The 19,579-nt window shown below is 43.1% G+C and overlaps 1 protein-coding gene across 3 annotated transcripts in view; it reads left to right on the forward strand.

The window, feature by feature from the left end:
- The first annotated feature begins 1,070 nt into the window (after nucleotides 1-1,070).
- LOC135090787 (uncharacterized) overlaps nucleotides 1,071-19,579 on the forward strand; it is a 188,259-nt gene continuing 169,750 nt past the window's right edge. The window contains exon 1 of one of the 3 annotated variants that reach the window (XM_063987856.1): nucleotides 1,071-1,428. In XM_063987856.1, the coding sequence (XP_063843926.1) occupies nucleotides 1,425-1,428 (4 nt within the window). In that variant the 5' untranslated portion in view covers nucleotides 1,071-1,424. Of the gene's footprint in view, nucleotides 1,518-19,579 lie in introns of all 3 variants that reach the window. The other 2 variants (XR_010262118.1, XR_010262117.1) reach the window with 2 other exon arrangements.

The following is a 19,579-nucleotide window of genomic DNA, read 5'->3' on the forward strand; positions in this document are numbered from 1 at the left end:
TATAAAACACACATATTTCTACCTACCTTTTTCACCCACGAATTCATCTCTAATCTTCTTTCAAAGTTCACTATTGACTCGGCACTAACAACCTGATTACTGAGTCTGTTCCATTCATCTACCACTCTATTTGAGAACCACTTTCCTCGTATTTTCTCTAGATCTAAATTTGTCATTTTCCTCCTTCCCTTTAAAACTTACGAACTTTCAAAATAACTAACCTCCTCAGTGCTTCTTTCCTTTCCAAACCTTCTCCTCTTTGTCAGGTCCTCATCACATCACGCCTGCCTCTTAACCTCCTCCATACATCCCAAGACTCTTCATTTCACGCAGTCCCCATCTTGCCTCTCTCCCCCTCACACTCTTCTTTCACTCCTCTTTGACACTCTCTCTCTCTTTTGCCTTCCATCTGGCTTAGTTCCTCTCAGTCTCCTCTTCAGTGTGTAATTTGAGAGGCTTCTCCCACACCTCAACACAAAGGAACACAAAATAAAAACAAGGATAGATACAGTTAGATACGTACATACATACTTGCGTACATACATACATATTTTATTAAGCATAGCATGACAGAATATACAAGTCATATTTTCCGATGGTCTAAGAAAGAGGACATGCGTTGTACGAATCGCTATATAAGAGGAGCATGCAGCAGCAGATTTGTTAGCCCCTACGAGAATGTCATAAGAGGTACTGTTACTCTTAGGCCTGTATTAAAGGTTTCGTCTCTATTTTTATTACTTTTAACAGGCGCTGACTGGGAGCTTCAGTGTTGTTCATGTGACAGCTTAACAACTATTCTGTTTCACTGATCCGGAAAAATAAAGGCAACAACTGAACTGATCATCTCTGGCTTTTGGTCTAGAGAACAAACAATACATTTAGGAATACGCGCCCCTAAGTTGTGAAAAATACTGAATCCCACAGAAATAATTATAACTTAATACAAAGTAGTTCATATGGGCTCACAGGCGCGAGGCTCAGAGGAGCGAGACTCCAGAGTTGAAGGCTCGACTCTTCTCGAGTCAGCACCGGTGTAAACAGAACACGTGTATCAATATGTACGAAACTGAGAGGAAAATAACGATGATCACATTGCTACATGTTTGTCAAGGTAAAAAAAAATGTAGGTTTACTTGTTGAAATTATATTACAACGGCTTGGTTGTGTGAGGCAATGAAACGAGTGTCCGACTCACTCATTCGGGGGTTCGAGTCGCACACACGGCTGGGTTGGGAGGCAAGACTGGCCGTGGCCGGCCCGGCACACAGTTACCATGGAGTTGTGAAGGATTACGGACCAAAGGATTAGTGTGACAAAGTGCACCACAAGGACACTGGCTGTACACAGTGAACCACACACCTGAGCGGCACCACCACGCGATACAATACAGCCGGGCAGGACCACCCTAGGCTACGTGCCCCATGGGTGAGTACTTTGACAACAACGCTGGCCAGGAGGCAAGATGGGCTGACTTACAGGGTGGCGTCACGAAGCACGACAGCCACTGCGCCCAAGTAAGTGCTGTTCCTGAGGTCAACTGAAAAATTACAAATATCGGTTAATCTTACTAAAAAGAACGTGTCACGAACAATAACGAAACTTGCATATAATGTAGGCTGTAGGGGAGTGGTAGTTTGGTCAGGACGATGGGATTGGCAAGTAGGAAGGTAGTGAAGGGACGAAAGGATAGGAGAATTACAGGATAGTAACGACGAAAGGCGTCCACCGTTACTCCTACAAGTTCAAGGAGCGGCGTGGTTATTCCTTCACTACCTGACGGAGGGGCAGATGGGGGGAGGGCTTGAAGGGTTGCCAAGGAGACGCTCACAAGAACAGCGTGATATACAGTTAATGCCGTGATGTATTATTGACGTGTATTTCTTTCTCGTTCGTAAATACTGGATTAGGAGGAGGAGATGGAGGTGGAGGAGGGGAGGGGAGGTGGATAGAGGTCAGGAGTGTTGTAATCAATAGCTTGGATCGGTGTTGAAGTGTTGCAAGGACTCTCTAGATGACCAGGTGACGATATACAGGTGATGGTGATGGTGACGGTGATGGTACAGGTGGAGGTGATGCTACAGGTGGAAGGTGAACTGAATGATTGATTGAAAGATGACGCAGCAAAGGAGATACTGTTATTGAGAAAAGGTGGGAGTTTGATTGATTTTCGGTCACACGACAAAGGGAGGTTTATATGTGAGGAAAAGTTGATTGATTAATTGATGGATGGATGGATTTAAGGAAGAAACAAAGGAATCATATGAACAGAAAGGTAAAAAAAAGGATTGATTGGTTAATTGGTTGATTTAATGCAACGAAGTAAAGGAATCATGAGACAAGAGACGTGAAAAAAATCGATTGATGGATTTTAGGCTAACACAAAGGAATCGTATGGCTAGAAACATGAAAATAGATAGAGGTAAGACTGAAACAAAGGAATCATATGTCAAGAAACTTTAGAAATGATAGATGTAAGACTGAAACAAAGGAATCATATGGCCAGAAATGTGAAAAATGATAGATTGAATAAGGCACCACCGAACTCAAGGGTCTCGCGGTGCCAGGAGGTGAAGATTGACTGAGTGATTGATCCGAGGCAGCAAAACAGCCGGGTCGTGAGGCGTGGTGGGCAAAGATCCGAGGTGCGTGATGCACGAGGGCACGGATCACCACCACCACCACCACTACCACCAGAGGCAACAATAACACACTTCCATCTACTCAGTCCATTGCATGAAACATTGAATTTCTCCATCGATCACCACGCCCGAGGGAATGTCGATAAGGCTTCCTATCTCCCTTTCTCCTCATCACCCATTTCCTTATCAGCCGCCCGCCTGACGCCCCGGCATTCTTCCTCTCCTTTTATTGACGGAGAAAGGAAGATTTACGGCGCCCTCCTGCTGTAGGGAGAGGGAGGAGTGAGAAGGAGGGCGGAGAGGGAGAGGACGGATGTGAGAGAGGGAGAGGGAGGAGCGAGAGGGTTGCGACAGCTGGGAATATTTCAGACGTTCCTATTCTCAAAATCTTCTGTCTTATCTCTCTTAACAGGCTCCGGGGGGCGTTATTAGTGTCCTCAAGGGTGTCTTCACGGCGCTGGTGATAGTTAAACACCGCTTCTGCATCCTCGATTGGAAGAACACCCTTGAGAACGTAACTATTTATTTCTGTAGCCTCTCAGTCGTGATGTGAACCCAGAGAGTGTAAGAATACGATGGTGTCTCAGTGGTTCACCTTCCGAGTCGTGGTGGTTTTAGGTCCTTCGGTGTTTGGGTAGACAAATATAGCGCCGCCAAGGCCAGGCAGTCAAGGCGCCGCTAAGGGAGGGAAGGAATAATTACAATGATCATAAACCACATTTTTTCACATTTTTCCCGCGTTAAAATCCCAACAAAAAGTGTAAACATGAAATCCCAAGGTGAGGAGAAGCCATAAAGAGGGGAAGTGAGGGGAGGGAAGGCCGTGTTTCTCTCTCTCTCTCTCTCTCTCTCTCTCTCTCTCTCTCTCTCTCTCTCTCTCTCTGATGCTAAAAGGGAGAATCTATTTCGTTTCTTCTCTCCTGAAGCGAAGATGGAAAGGGGGAAGGAAAATAGGTTTCTCTTTCCTTCTCTCCCTCTTTCTCCCCTCCTTCCTCCACGCTCTGTCATCCCTCCTAATGTCTTTCTTCCTTCCCTTCTTCCCTCCGTCTTTTCCTTCTCTCATTTTTCCCCCTCTTTCCTCCCTCCTTCTGTACTTGTTATCCTTCTTCCTCTTCCTTCGCTGCTTCATTCATATTTCAAGGTTCTTCCTTCCTTTCTCTCTTACTTTATTGCTTCCTCTCTCTCTCTCTCTCTCTCTCTCTCTCTCTCTCTCTCTCTCTCTCTCTCTCTCTCTCTCTCTCTCTCTCTCTCTCTCTCTCTCTCTCTCTCTCTCTTTCCTTCATTGGTGTGTACTGTCACCTTCTCCATCTTACTTCCCTTCCTTCCTGTCACGCCTCCCTCCTTCCTTCCTCTTAAATCCTCACGCTCCTTCCTTCCTTCCTTCCTTCCCTTCTGGTCTTCCCCTCAAACACCATTCATTCACACCTCCTTATTATGTCTTCCTTCTGGACTTCCCTCCTTCGGGCCCTTCTTTCTTCGTCCTTCGTGCGTGTTTCCTCCTTCCTCTGACGGCAGGAGGAGGAAGAGGAGGAGGAGGAGGAGGAAAAAGCTAGGCGTGATCCTTCTCTTCCTACTCTTGCTATGTAGATTTGAGCTTCGTTGTATCTGTGTCCGTGTATCGATCAGAGAGAGAGAGAGAGAGAGAGAGAGAGAGAGAGAGAGAGAGAGAGAGAGAGAAAGCAAGGGGAAACATAGATAGATCCGTAAGAAAATTCAGGAGTGTTGAAAGTGTGAGCGAGTGAGTGAATAAGGAAAACGAATAGATTAATAGATAGATAGATAGATAGATAGATAGCTGGATGGATGCTAGACAAACAGATGGATAGATAGATAGAAATGAGTGAGAGATTGAATTAAAGAAATGAACTGCTGTCAGAGAGAGAGAGAGAGAGAGAGAGAGAGAGAGAGAGAGAGAGAGAGAGAGAGAGAGAGAGAGAGAGAGAGAGCACAGCAAAAACACCTGTCTGATAGGTAGATACACACACTCACCTTTCGCCTTATAAAATGCTGACGTTTAAATGGAAATCGCGTGACAGGTGGAGACAGACAGACAGACAGATGGACAGACAGCAAGACAGAAAGACAGACAGGCAATCATACAAGTCAGTGGACAGGGAAATGCACACCTAAAGGGAGAAAACACACACACACACACACACACACACACACACACACACACACACACACACACACACACACACACACACACACACACACACACACACACACACACACACACACACACACACAGAGAAACATTCACTAGTGCTTTCTTTCTTTTAGTGGTTTTGTTTGTTTGATTTGTTTTGTTCCTGCAACGACTCTTTGATTGAAAATAGAAATTATTGTGTGTGTGTGTGTGTGTGTGTGTGTGTGTGTGTGTGTGTGTGTGTGTGTGTGTGTGTGTGTGTGTGTGTGTGTGTGTGTGTGTGTGTGTGTGTGTGTGTGTGTGTGTGTGTTTCATCTCCATCCCAATCAGGAAACTTTAAAAATCACGAGAGAGAGAGAGAGAGAGAGAGAGAGAGAGAGAGAGAGAGAGAGAGAGAGAGAGAGAGAGAGAGAGAGAGAAATATTTACCGATGTATGACGATGCTAATGGTAGTGGTGGTGATGGTGATGGTGGTGGTGATGTGGTAGTTAAAATGGTGAAGAGAGAACTTAAGTAGTGGTGGTGATGGTGATGAATGATGTAATGGTGTTGAATTTTAGTGATGATGAATGCCAGTAGTTGTGGTGGTGATTGTGGTGATGGTGATTAATATAGGCAGTGATGTGTAATGGTATAGACATGTATGGTGATGATGGTGAGTGGTGATGGTGAAAGATGGTGATAGTGTTGATGTAATGTTTCTCATCTGCCTCATCACCTCACTATTATCATCCTTATCATTCTCATCTTTATCTCCCTTTTCCTTATCTTCCATCGACTTCCTTCCCTCCTCTTCTCTGTTCTTCATTCTTTTCTCTCTATCTCATCCACATCATCATCATCTCCCTCTTCCTTATCTTCCTTTTTTTTCCTTTATTCTTCATCTCCTCTGTTACTCATGTTTCTAATTTTCTCCTCCCCTTCATCTTCATCTGCGTCACTTTCATCTTCATCTTCGTCTCCTTCGTCTTGTTCTTTATCATCCTCTCCTTCATTTTCATTTCCTTCACGTTTTCCTTCATCTCCTTCACTGGTGTTATTGTTTTATTTTCTTGTTTTTCTTTGTTCTTCCATAAAAAAAGAAAAAAATATATAATTTGCAATTGAACAGTTTTCACAAATCAGAGCATTTTCAAATAACATAAAAATGAACAATAACAACAACAATTAAACTTTTTTCCCAAATATAATGTTACTAATGCACGACGGAAATGAACCGTAATGAATAATAAAACTCGTGTGCACATATTTGCATGTGTGTGTGTGTGTATGTATGTGTGTGTACCAGTGTCTGTCTATTTAAAATGGGTGCACTTGCGTATCTGTCAGAGAGAGAGAGAGAGAGAGAGAGAGAGAGAGAGAGAGAGAGTGAGAGTGTACAAGTGTTTCTCTATTTAAAGTGTGTGGATTTGCGTATGTGTTCTTAGTGTGTGTGTGTGTGTGTGTGTGTGTGTGTGTGTGTGTGTGTGTATGTGCTCGCGCGCGCTCACCGCCAATCCGCAGCTAAGAAATGATCACTTTAGGAGGGGAACAGGTCCGTATAAATATCAATACCTGGTTATTACACGACGCGTGAATGCATTGCAACCCTCCTCCCACCCCTCCCCGTCACTCTCCCTCTCACTCCCTCTCCCACTCTCCCAGGAAGGATCAGCTTGTATTGCAGCTTTTACTTTTTAAGACCATGAGTTGTGTCATTTATAGCTGGTGGTGTGAGAGTCATACGAGCCTTAACTCTCTCTCTCTCTCTCTCTCTCTCTCTCTCTCTCTCTCTCTCTCTCTCTCTCTCTCTCTCTCTCGCTCTAGAAGGAGTAACAAACGACTGGATCCCACACAGCAGCTGAGCGTTATGTATAGTGACGCAGGAAGGGGATTAGAAGCCATTTACGCTGACAAATATGATGCATTGTGTCTAAAAAGGGGATCAGAACCCTTTAGCATACAAAGCCCATATGTGTTGGGTTTAATCTCTTATAATTTAAAGGGTATTAGATAGCATATGTGTACAGGCGACCAGGGAGACTGAACAAACACACTCCAGCCCATCTCCTATTTGCATAAAGGGACATAGAGAGAGAGAGAGAGAGAGAGAGAGAGAGAGAGAGAGAGAGAGAGAGAGAGAGAGAGAGAGAGAGAGAGAGAGAGAGAGAGAGAGAATAGACTGGCAGTACAAATGGTATAGGAAGGCAGATAGAATGCATAAAAAGCAAACACACACACACACACACACACACACACACACACACACACACACACACACACACACACACACACACACACACACACACACACACACACACACACACACACAGTCCATCATTACCGATTCTTTGTCGCTCTGTGTTTGATGTCAGTGTTTACCTTTTCAGTGTGAATGATTAGTTTACCTGTGCCTGTCCACCCACCAGAGGCGCAGGTGATGCGTCGACCCCCAATTAATAAACAAATGAATGACGCTATAGACGCTTGGATCCGCTATAGATGGCATGGTGTTATGAGCTTGAGCGTTAAAATATGACATCGATTTTACTCCTGTCGTTCAGCTAGGGTAGAAAATGGGGATAAATTGCATGTGGGGATAAAAATAGGGGAAATGACACGTGGAAGGAGAAATAGGGATGAAATTAATGTGCAAGGGAACAATATACGGATTAAATGTACGTGGAATGAGAAATCTAGGGATAAAATGAATATGAAAGGAAAGATGTAAGGAAATATGTACTTGAAAGGGAAGCCATGGTAATATAATTCATAGAGAAGGGAAACGTAAGGGCAAAATACATATGAAAAAAATAAATAAATGTAACTGGTATAAAAGGCGCGCAGAAGAAAAAATATATTAAATGCACGTGAAAGCAAAGAAACAATGAAATGAAAATGCAAATAAAAGGTAAAAATGCAGGGGTAAAATTTATATGGTGGCGAAAAATAAAAAGGAAAAATACACATAGAAGAAAAGAAATAAGAAAAAGGTATAAAAGAAAAAAAGAAGAAAATCAGGGAAGAAACATAAATGCAAGGGAACGAATAAGGAAAAGTAGACATGAAAGAAGGAGGAATAGGAATAAGACACATATGGAAGGAAAGAAAACAGGAAAAAAAAAAAATAGATGAGGAAGGAAAGAAAACAGCGATGAAATACACAAGAAAGGAAACGAAACAAATAAAATACATAAGGAAAGAAAAAAAAAACGAACGAAATACATAGAGAAAAGCAACAAAACAGGAAATAAAATAGATAAAAACTGGAATAAAACAGGAATAAAATACACGGAAACAAAACAGGAATAAAACACAAGGAAGGCACCAAAACAGGGATAGCATGGGTGGGGGGGGGGCTGCCATATTTCCCTGATATTCTCTTAATCAGGGCGCCGCTTTTTGGGGGCAGAGCAGCGCAATCGAGTGGCGAGAGTTTCAATTTGAATATATTTTCTCCTGATGGTAATTGACGCGCGTACAGGGAGTGGGAGGAGGGAGAGGGAAAGGGAGGAGGATAGGAAAGGAGAGGGAGAGAGGGACATGTAAAGGGTAAGGGAGAGAACGGAGAGAACAGCCGGGTACCTACACATCCTGAACGCACTTTGAACGCATATAAACGCACTCTAATATTGTAATCGCACGTTGGACGCACTTTTAAAACATCTGAAGCCTCTAAACTCACTCTTTATACGCTTGGATCTCCTTCACACACTTTGTACACGCCTGAATTCCCCTAAACGCACTTGAGTAGATTCTGAGTGCACTTTATCGCACCTGTGAAGAACTAAAGGCACCTGAAACACAGTATGAACTCATCTCAAGTCTGAACTCCACTGGACGCTATTAAAACGCACCGTGAAACATCCCTGGACGTATTTTTAACTCAGCCGTATTTCATGCAGTCTTAAGGCACCCTTACGCAACTTAAATACATGTCTGTTTACCTGATTCGCACCAGAAACGCACTTAAACGCACTTAAATCTACCGAAGCGCAATTGAAACACTGAAACGCATCTGAAACGCACGAGAAACACATCAAAGTGCTCTCACATTTCCCCTCAACACACTTCAATGTACTTACAAACTAAACTGACACACCTCCACTTATAAAACCTCCACTCTCATCACACTTAACAAAAACACACCTGTACTTACAAACTCACCCTCAACGCGCCCTGAACACCTCCCTGCACGCTCTCCCCGCCACGAGCCCTAGCCAGTACACACGTGCATACATTTACACCCTAACACGTGTTTTAATTGTTCATCCGTGCTGCCTAACTTTCCCCACAGGTCTCACTTGGTTAGGGGAGGAGGAGCAGAAAGAGGAGGAGGAGGAGGAGGAGCGAGAGGAGGAGTGGGAGGAATTAATGAATGAGTTGTGACGTTTAAATGCGATTAGAGTCGGCTTTATAGTCACAAAGTGGTACGTGATATGACTATGTGAAGGTATGTAGTAGTAGTAGTGGTGGTGGTGGTGGTGGTGGTGGTGAGTGTGGTAATTGATTATTCGTGTTATGGTGGTGGTGTGGTGTATTTCGTGAGTAGTAGTAGTAGTGGTAGTGGTGGTGGTAGTAGTAGTAGTAGTAGTGGTGATGGTGGCAGTAGTAGTAGTAGTGGTGATGATTGCAGTTATGTTGGTATTTGATGTGGAAGAGACAAGAGTAGTGGTGATGGTGGTGGTAGTGCAAGAAGTGGTGATAGTAGTAGTAGTAGTAGTAGTAGTAGTAGTAGTAGTAGTAGTGGTAATATTAGTAGTGTTGCTGGGTGTGATGATGGTAATTCAAGTAGTGGTGGTGGTGGTGGTGGTGGTGGTGGTGGTGGTGGTGGTGTAGCCTCTGTATTGATCGAAGTATCGAACTTTACAGTATCGTGTTGGGAACTACCTGTCTCTCTCTCTCTCTCTCTCTCTCTCTCTCTCTCTCTCTCTCTCTCTCTCTCTCTCTCTCTCTCTCTCTCATTGATTCTGGAAGGCATAGGGCTGATCAATTACCTACCTGTTGTAACTGAGAGAGAGAGAGAGAGAGAGAGAGAGAGAGAGAGAGAGAGAGAGAGAGAGAGAGAGAGAGAGGGGAGAAGGAAAGTAGATGGGAAAGAGGCCTATCGCTATTCTTATTATCTCCTCCTCCTCCTCCTCCTCCTCCTCACGCACCTCATCTACACAGACCTGATTTGGGAACGCAATCAGCCGACCAATTCCAAGTAATTAAAGAGAAATTAGTTAATATCCGAGCCATGAAGGACCAGCCCATCTCCCCTCTCCCTCCCTCTCTCCCCTCCCCCCTCAGGCACTCTCCCCTCTATGCAAATGGCCCCCGGGGAAGGTCTGCGTTCGGTAAGTCACCAGTTCGGATCACCAGTTCGAATCACCAAGTCTGTGTCCTTGGTGATGATGTGGTGATGAGTTTCCAGTTCGTGGTGGTGGTGATGGTGGTGGTTGGAAGCCTCCCCATCCTCCCCGCCCCACGCTGTAATGAAGCCTCTGAAGCCTCAGATCCTTGCTGCTCCGAACCGAGTGAAGCCTCATGATGGAATGGCTAACGGTAACGCGGCCAAGGTTTTTCCAGAGCGTTTTTTTTTTCTTTTTTTTTTATAATCTGATTGAAAATATAAAAGTAATTAAGATTTAAATGAGATGAATCGTGATGGTGGTAGTGGTGGTGGTCGTGATGGTGGTGGTGATAGTGATTATTTGAGAAAGAGAATGATGGGAAATGTGATCATTAAGTTTTTGTTATTATTGTTGCTGTCTTTATCATTATTAATTATGGACGTTAGTATGGAAGTGATATTAGGCAAGTAGACTGAAACTTGAAAAAAAAAAAAACGAAAAAAGGACTCATCATTAACAAATCCCTGAATGGCTGGGAGGGGAGAAAAAAAAAAAAGAAAAGAAATAATGCTGATGTGAAAAATGAGTCGTAACAATTATCTCTGAAAAAGGAGATAATGTTAATGTGAAAAATATTTGTAATAATTATCTTTGGAAAAAATTGGCAATAATTAGAAATAAAATGAACTTTGTTTGTATTAGTAATTGCAATACTGAGAAGTAGATGCATTTATTTCACAAAAGAATCACAAATCTATTCACTTGCTGTTTTTCCCTTTTCACCCTCAATTACAGGGGCAAAAAAATGAAACAAAACTTTAAATTATAACTTAAACCACAAAAATAGAAAAAAAAAAAAAATAGCAAATAAAAAAAATGCATCAAACAAAAAAAAGACAAAAACACCGATAGGAAAAAAAAAAAATAGATGTAAAAATTATCTATCTTATTCTCCATATTTTTCCCTTTTTCCCTGCGGCAGTTGGCGAGTAAGTGGCCGGAGCTGACGAAAGATCGATGGTGCAGTGAGGACGGAGGGGCGGGGGCGTTGTTAGGGGAGAGAGAGAGAGAGAGAGAGAGGAGAGAGAGAGAGAGAGAGAGAGAGAGAGAGAGAGAGAGAGGAGAGAGAGAGAGAGAGAGTGAGTTTAAGGGACTATTGTATGGGTCGCAGTGAGTGGATAGAGGAAAGGCAGGGTGATAATGAGATCCGTAGGAGGTTGAAGGAGGCGCTGTAGGGGCGAGGGTGTGTTAAGGTGAAGGGAGGGGAGAGGGGAGGATGAGAATGTAGCAGGTGACAATAGGGAGAGTGGATGGAAGGTGTTTTAAGGTGAGGCAGGTGTGTGGGAGCTGAAATGTTGCTTGTGTGTAGTCGGGTCGGTGAGGTTAGGTTAGATTGGTTAGGATAGAATAGGTTTGTTAGCAGGTTAAGTTTGTGAAGGTGAAATGTTGCTGTCTTTAAAGTTAATCAGTTGTGTTAGTTTGTTAGGTTAGTTTAGTTTGTTAGGTTAGGTTAATTACGTTAGGTTAGTCAGGTTAGTTACGTTAGGTTAGGTTAAGTTTGTGAAAGATGAAATGTTGCTATGCATAAGGTTAATATCAGGTTGTTAGGTTGAGGATTGTGAAAGCTAGAATAGTGTGTATATGAAGTCAATCAGTAAATCAATCAGTTAATCAATCTGTCAATCATTCAATCAGTCAAATGTCAGTCAGTCAACCAGTCTTCAATATGAGGAAGCAGCAGGTGTCTAATGAACAGGTGACAGTCTATTGAGTTGATGGATGGTGTTCAGGTGAAGGGTGTGTCTGTGAAAGGTGAAGTGTTGCGGCGTGTGGGAGTAATTAATAGAATCAATCAATCAGTCAATTTGTAGCGTGGGAAAGAACAGGTGTCCTTAATGAGCAGGTGACACATGGGATGCAAGTGTTTAGTGTGACCTTTGGAATGTTGATGTGCTTTCTGTAATTATAAGTATATATCTATGTATGTCAATGTGTCTGTTTATCTGTATCTATCTATCTATCTTCCTACCCATCTATTTATCTTCCTACCTGTCTACCTATCTATCTGTCTTTCAATCTGTCTGTCTGTCCGTGTGTCTATATCTGTCTAATTTTTCTCATCATCTCATTCTATCTCATCTATTTCATTTTTTTACTTACCAACTACTACTACTACCTACTACTACTACTACTACTACCATCACCCCACCACCAGCACCACTACCACCATTTTTCATTTTTTACTACTACTACTGCTACTACTACTACTACTACTACTACTACTACTACTACTACTACTACTACTACTACTACTACTACTCGTTATTGTTATTATTTTCCGCAATCAAGCACGTGGTGGATATGTTCAAAGTGATACAGACTCGTCGCTCTCTTTTTTACCCTCTTTTCCCCGACAAAAAGGCAATTTTTTTCAAGTCTTTTGTAGCGCCATTTCCTTTTCACACACTCTCTCTCTCTCTCTCTCTCTCTCTCCTCTCTCCTCTCTCTCTCTCCTCTCTCTCTCCTCTCTCTCTCTCTCTCTCCTTTACCATTTTAATCCTCTCTTCCTCTTGCTTCATCCTTTATGGAAAACAATTAAAACTAAGCTGTGAGAATATGAGAGAGAGAGAGAGAGAGAGAGAGAGAGAGAGAGAGAGAGAGAGAGAGAGAGAGAGAGAGAGAGAGAGAATGGATTCCAACACAGCGGGAAATAGACTGACGAAAGAGAGAGAGAGAGAGAGAGAGAGAGAGAGAGAGAGAGAGAGAGAGAGAGAGAGAGAGAGAGAGAGATAATTGCCACTGTAAATATGCCAGTGGGTGAAGGGGAGGAAACAGGGCTGGGTCAGAGAGAGAGAGAGAGAGAGAGAGAGAGAGAGAGAGAGAGAGAGAGAGAGAGAGAGAGAGAGAGAGAGAGAGAGAGAGAGAAGGACACTCCGAGAGGGTAGATATTAAATGGAGGAAAGGGGAGGGAGAGGGGAAAGAGGAGAGACCAAGGAAGGGCGGAGGAAGGGAGAGAGGGAGGGAGGGAGGGAGAGAGAGAGAGACAGAGAGGGAGAGGGGGAGAGAGGGAGAGAGAGAGAGAGAAATGCTCCGAGGTAAATTGAGTGTCTAACTATCTACTGCGTGTAGGGAGGAAAGGGAAAGAGGGGAGAGAGTGAAGGAGAAATAGAAGGAGAGTGAAGGAGGAAAGAGAGAGAAGAAGTACGATCCCTGACTGGTTTCTCTCTCTCTCTCTCTCTCTCTCTCTCTCTCTCCAGATATTCGTGTGACTCAGAATATTGGAAGAGGAAGCAGTCGTGTGTGTGTGTGTGTGTGTGTGTGTGTGTGTGTGTGTGTGTAGTATATGTAAGTTTTGTACATAGTGCCCTTATATTACAATGTTAGAAATGTAGTGGGCAATGTAACGCTGAGGTATTAATGTCAGTGCGCGGCAAATATTTACAAAGCTTGAAGTGTTTGGATATGGATAAGAAATATTGACTGTTGCCTTCGAAATGTGTATAAATCTCGGAATATTCAGAGATCAAGAATATTCAGCATGTTTGGGAAATATTTTAGAAACCGTGGGAAATATTAACCTGGTGTGGGAATTATTTACATGGGTTGGTAAGATATTTAAAGACCGTGAGAAATATACATTACACGAACATTTTCCCTTTAATTCGATACCTAAAGTCAAGTAAAGCGCTGCGCCGCCTTGTAATATGTATGACACGAAGCACTGGACATGAAGCGCTCTCTAAATTCAATCAGACCTCGCACAAAACTCACCTGCGAAAGAAAGAAAGAATGAATAAGAAACTAATTTGCATATTTCATAAAACCTCACGCTTGCACAACCCACAAGGCGACACACACACACACACACACACACACACACACACACACACACACACACACACACACACACACACACACGAAGTAAGACTGGTTTTCCGAAACGCGTCAAACAGGACTGCGAAAAGCGATCCATTATTGAGAGAGAGAGAGAGAGAGAGAGAGAGAGAGAGAGAGAGAGAGAGAGAGAGAGAGAGAGAGGAGAGAGAGAGAGAGAGAGAGAGAGAGAGCAAACCAGGCAAATCAAATATGAGAAAGTGGGGAAAACGAAATATTTTTATTGATTTCTTTAAATTCTCTTCAGTATTCTTGATTTTTTCGGTCACTAAAAATTTACTTGTCTGTTTATTTATTATGGTTTAAGACAGAACACACACACACACACACACACACAAACACACACACACACACAAGAAAAAAAGACATTCTAACCTAACCTAACCTAATACCATGAACAACTTCACAAGTATTAAGAAATTACTGATATTTGTTCTTCCATTAAATTCTCTTGTGTTCCTTTGTGAACCTCATAACTAGACAACATGTACCCTATGAAGCCTCTCCCACACACAGAGGCAGAGGCACTGTAGGGAGAGGTGAAGTGGGGAGAGGTAGACACGAAGGGGAGAGCGGAGGGAGAGAGGGGAGAGGGGTGAGTGGCGTCTTTGAGTTGCTTTGAGGCGTGAAATTACGTTTTGGGGGTAGAGTGATATTTGGCACTCGTGACCCTGAGACCTGAGGGGGGAGGGGGGGTCCGCTTACTGTGGCGCGGCGTCCCTCGTGGGTTTATGGTTCTAATGAGCTGTGGTTTGTTTAAGCTTATGTATGGTCCTGTGGTGGAGGGGAGGGGGGGGTGAGAGAGGTGGTGTGTTTGGGGAGGGTAGGGGTTAGCGTGTGTGACAAGGGTACTAGATAGTGTGTGTGTATGTGCGTTTCTCTCTCTCTCTCTCTCTCTCTCTCTCTCTCTCTCTCTCTCTCTCTCTCTCTCTCTCTCTCTCTCTCTCTCATCTCTCTCTCGTATTTTTCCCCATTCTTGTTTTTTTTTCTTTTCATCTCCGAGCTGTCTTTCTTTCCGTCTGTTTTCGTGGTTGTGCATATATTTTTTTTATTTTGGTCTCTCTCTCTCTCTCTCTCTCTCTCTCTCTCTCTCTCTCTCTCTCTCTCTCTCTCTCTCTCTCTCTCTCTCTCTCAAGTATCCAGCAACAATCATTACAGTTTACCCACGACACGATAATAATTGAGCAACTTTTCCATACCGTATTTTACTGCACCTTTTTTATTTTTGCGGCGGGAAATATTAAAAAGCTTTTGGAGTCTCTGCACTGAACCGACACCAGAAAACTAGAGTGGTTTAGGGGGGGGTGGGAAAAAAAGTTTGTTTCCAGAGTAACTCAAACAATTGTTGTGAAAACATGTGTGGAACCGTACATGAACACCTCACACACACACACACACACACACACACACACACACACACACACACACACACACACACACACACACACACACACACACACACACACACACACACACACAGATGGAGGTCCTTTTAGCCCAAAATGACTTCATGCTATCAGAGTCTCGTGTCGTGTGTGTGTGTGTGTGTGTGTGTGTGTGTGTGTGTGTGTGTGTGTGTTCAGAGGGTAGAGAGAGTGATGATAGGAAAGGGAAGGGTCGGGAGGGACATGGACGGGACGGAGAGGGGGGTAAAAGAGAGAGAGAGAAGTGAGGGAGAAAAAATAGAGTGGGTAAGAAAGAAGAGACATCAGGCGGAGGTGAAAGGCAAATGAAAGTCAATATTAGTAAGAACATCAAACGGACGCGACTGAGTGCGACGGAGAGAGAGAGAGAGAGAGAGAGAGAGAGAGAGAGAGAGAGAGAGAGAGAGAGAGAGAGAGAGAGAAATGTCCATCTAGAGACTTACCCCAGCGTGTGGACAAAGAGAGAAGGGAAGAGGAGGAGGAGGAGGGTGAGGAGAGGAGAGGAGAGAAGAGGAGAGGAGGAGAGAAGAAACAGGTGTTTTGTCTCAGGCCTCCATGCATATTTCCTCTGGTTACTTCTTCTCCTTCTCCTCCTCCTCCTCCTCCTCCTCCTCCTCCTCCTCCTCCTCCTCCTCCTGACACGGCAATGAAGTAAGTTTTATGTCATCGAGAGCAAAAAAGAAAAAAAAGGAAAAACAAAAAAAAGAAATGGAGAGAGAGAGAGAGAGAGAGAGAGAGAGAGAGAGAGCGAGAGAGCGAGAGAGAGAGAGAGAGAGAGAGAGAGAGAGAGAGAGAGAGAGAGAGAGAGAATCATGATGAGTTTAATTTTGTGTGTTAATGAATGAGATTAGCAGTGACTTAAAATGAAGTGAAAAAAACATGAAGCTTGTTTTTTGAGGTGTAGTGTGTGAGGTGGTAAGTCTGTTGTGGGACCTAAATGCATTCTGAGTTCCGATCTGATACTTCATTAAAAACACGTGATCTTCGTTTTCACAGCTCGGGAGGAAGGAAGGGAAGGACAAATGATTAGTTTTTACATATTTCTCTTTCTCTCCTCTCTTTCTCCCTTTTTCCCATTTATTTCTCCATTCTCTTATCTCCTTTCCTCTCTGTCTCTTCTTCTTTCATTACTTTCTTACTTTTTTGTCTCTCCACTTCTCTTCCTTTCTGTTTTTTCGTCTTTTTCTCCTTTCCCTTATGTTTATAATGAATCTTTTCCCTTTTATTTCTTCCCTTCCCTTCTCTTTTACTTTGTCTCTTCACCTATAATCTCCTCCTCCTTCTCCTCTATCCTTCCTATATTTCCTCTCCTCTTTGTATCCCTTTCTCATCAACAAGTACCTCTTCTCTCTTCGATTCTCCCTCCGCCCTTTCCTCCATTTGTGTTTCTCCTCCCCTTTCACTAGTCCCCTTCTCTTCTTCCTCTCCTCTTTCTCCTCCTCCTCTCCCTCTTCATGTATTTACTCTTTCCTTCTGTGTCCTTTAATCCCACCTCCCTTTATCTCTCCTCCTATTCATTCTTGTTTCTTATCGTCTACTGTACCTTTCCTCTCCTGTCCTCTATTCTGTCTCCTCTTTGTCTCTCCCTTCGTCTTCTCGTACTGTATATCTCCTCTCCTCTCCTCTCCTCTACTTTGTCCCGTCTTTATCAGTTCTTCTTTCTCCTTTTCTCCTATTGTGTATTCCCTCTCCTGTCTTCTCTCCCCTCCTCTCCTCTCCTCTCTTCTCTCTTCTCTTCTCTTTCTCTTCTCTTCTCTTTTCTTCTCTCCCTCCACTTTCTCCCCTTCTTTCTCCTCTTCTCTTCTCTTCTCTCCTTTCCTTTCCTTTCCTTTCCTTTCCTTTCCTTACCTTTCCTTTCCACTCATTTTTGTCCCTCCTCTCTCCTCTCCTTCCACTACACTACTCCTCTCCTTCCCTTTTCCAGTCTCTACCTCTCCTCTCCTCTCTCCCTTCTCTTACTCCCTCATACTCTCCCTCGCCCCGTGCCGTGCCCTCCACCCAGCCCTCACCCAGCGCAGCAACGGAGGCACACGACACAGAAGCATCGCCGCGTCACAAAGGAAGAAAATTGCAGGCGTGTGCTTGGGTAACTAATGCCCCTGTGATACCTGGCAGGGCGGCGCCGTGGAGGACCATCTGTCTTTCTTGATAATTATTTACTGAGGCGACCTGATGGTGTGCCCGCGACGCCCCTCATGACGATTAGGGCGAGTTTACGACGTAGGAACTAGTGACCGTCATCCCCGCCCCCACCTCCCTCTTTCTTGTCCCCCGGGAGACGCAAACTCCTCCCCTCTGTATCAAGTTGCAGGATTTGTCGCACCTGTGTTGTGGTCGATGTGCGCCGCCAATTACCACTACGCAGGTGTGGGTTGGGCTGTGTGTGTGTGCCTGTGCTTCCGTTTGGCCATACTGCACCTGGCTGTGTTGTTGGCTGGTTGGTGGTTAGGTCAGGTTACGCTAGTTTATTTGTATTGTTTATTTATTTATTTTTTTTTATCGTGGAGTGATTTACCAACACATGACTGATAGAATAAAAAGGAGAGGTACATATTAGTTATGTTAGCGTACGTTAGGTTGCGTTACGTTACGCCTGTGCATTTCTATTGGACTTAAGTTTGCTGTTTTATTTTTATTTTGGGGATGCATTACCAGCTTATGATAGACAGAGAGGTAGATGCGTGGTACATTAGGTTAGGTTACGCTAGTAATTTTATTGATCATGAATTAACTTTTTTTTTATCTTGCAATTCATCATACATTACAGTGAACACAAATATATAAATAAATAAACAGATAGACAGATAGACACATAGGTAGATATAGATATTTTATTAACTACAATAATATATACCAACTTATTATACTAACATCAAATTTGGGTACAATGTAATGTTTATCGCAATATTAATAAAGAAAACAGGAAAAAATGAACTTCCTCCTGAGCACGTGCACATCTAAACACAAGAACGTAAGAAAATAAAGGAAGCTACAGGAAGCCATCATGCCTACACGTGGCAGTGAAACATTCCTACCTGATTCCTTCTGTCATCCCCTTCCACAAACTTGTCTAATCTTTTAAAGCTCCCCAATGACTCAGTACTAACAGCTTGATTACTGAGCCTGTTCCAATCATCTACCACTCTATTTCATAACCAATTACTTTACATTTCTTTTTTAAATAACACTATCAAGCTTGAACCAAGAATTTTTTGTTCTATCCTGATTACTGATCCTGTGAATTTCGCTTACGTCCCCATTGTTATAATCTCTGTGCTGCTTAAAGATGTCTATCATATCCCCTCTGAACCTACGCCTCTCTGAAGAATGTAAATTTGAAAGTTTTAGCATTGTTTCGCAAGTAATGCCCCTCATTCTGTGTCTTTTTAGTCATTTTCTTTGTACTGATTCTAATAGAGCTATATTCTTTCCTGTAATAACGAGAACAGAACTGCACAGTATAATCTAGATGAGGTCTGACCAGCGCCAAATATAACTATAATATTACTTCGGGACTTATACTTTTAAAAATTGATCCTAATACTTCTTGCCTCTATGCAGTGTTTTCTCAGACGTAGATGTGAGCACGTGAACACCTGGGCATGTCTGGGCACGTGCTTTGGTACACCTGTCTCTCTTGTCATTATATTTTCCTGCTTCGTGACTTTTAGTGGCGGTGACGATGCTTCTCACTGTTGTACATCGTAATGAAGCACCTGTTTTTCCTCCTTCACTCTTTGGCATCCTTTTCTCTCATCCACGTTGTATCGTCTTTTGTTCTCGCTTTCATCCATCTCTCACTGTATGAAGACCCTGTTTTCTCCTTCTTTATTACTACATCTAAAATCTCTCAGTATTCATATCTTAACTCCTCCATGCATTAGGGAGATTTAAAAGAAGATTAGACATATTTATGGATGGGGATGATGGGTGGAAATGGGGAGGTATTTTTCATATAAGGACTGCCACGTGTAGATCGGATGGGTTCCTGCAGCATCCCTTTATTTTCTTATGTTCTTATCTTCTCTTTCTTGTATTAATGGGATGTTTGATACCTGATGCACTTTCCCTCCTACGTTCATCATTCAATTTTTTTTATTTCATGCAGCTCATCTATGTTTTACCTTCTCGCTTTTATACACTTCGTTACTGAAA

Source organism: Scylla paramamosain, chromosome 36, assembly GCF_035594125.1.
Source record: "Scylla paramamosain isolate STU-SP2022 chromosome 36, ASM3559412v1, whole genome shotgun sequence".
Taxonomy (NCBI): Eukaryota; Metazoa; Arthropoda; class Malacostraca; order Decapoda; family Portunidae; genus Scylla; species Scylla paramamosain.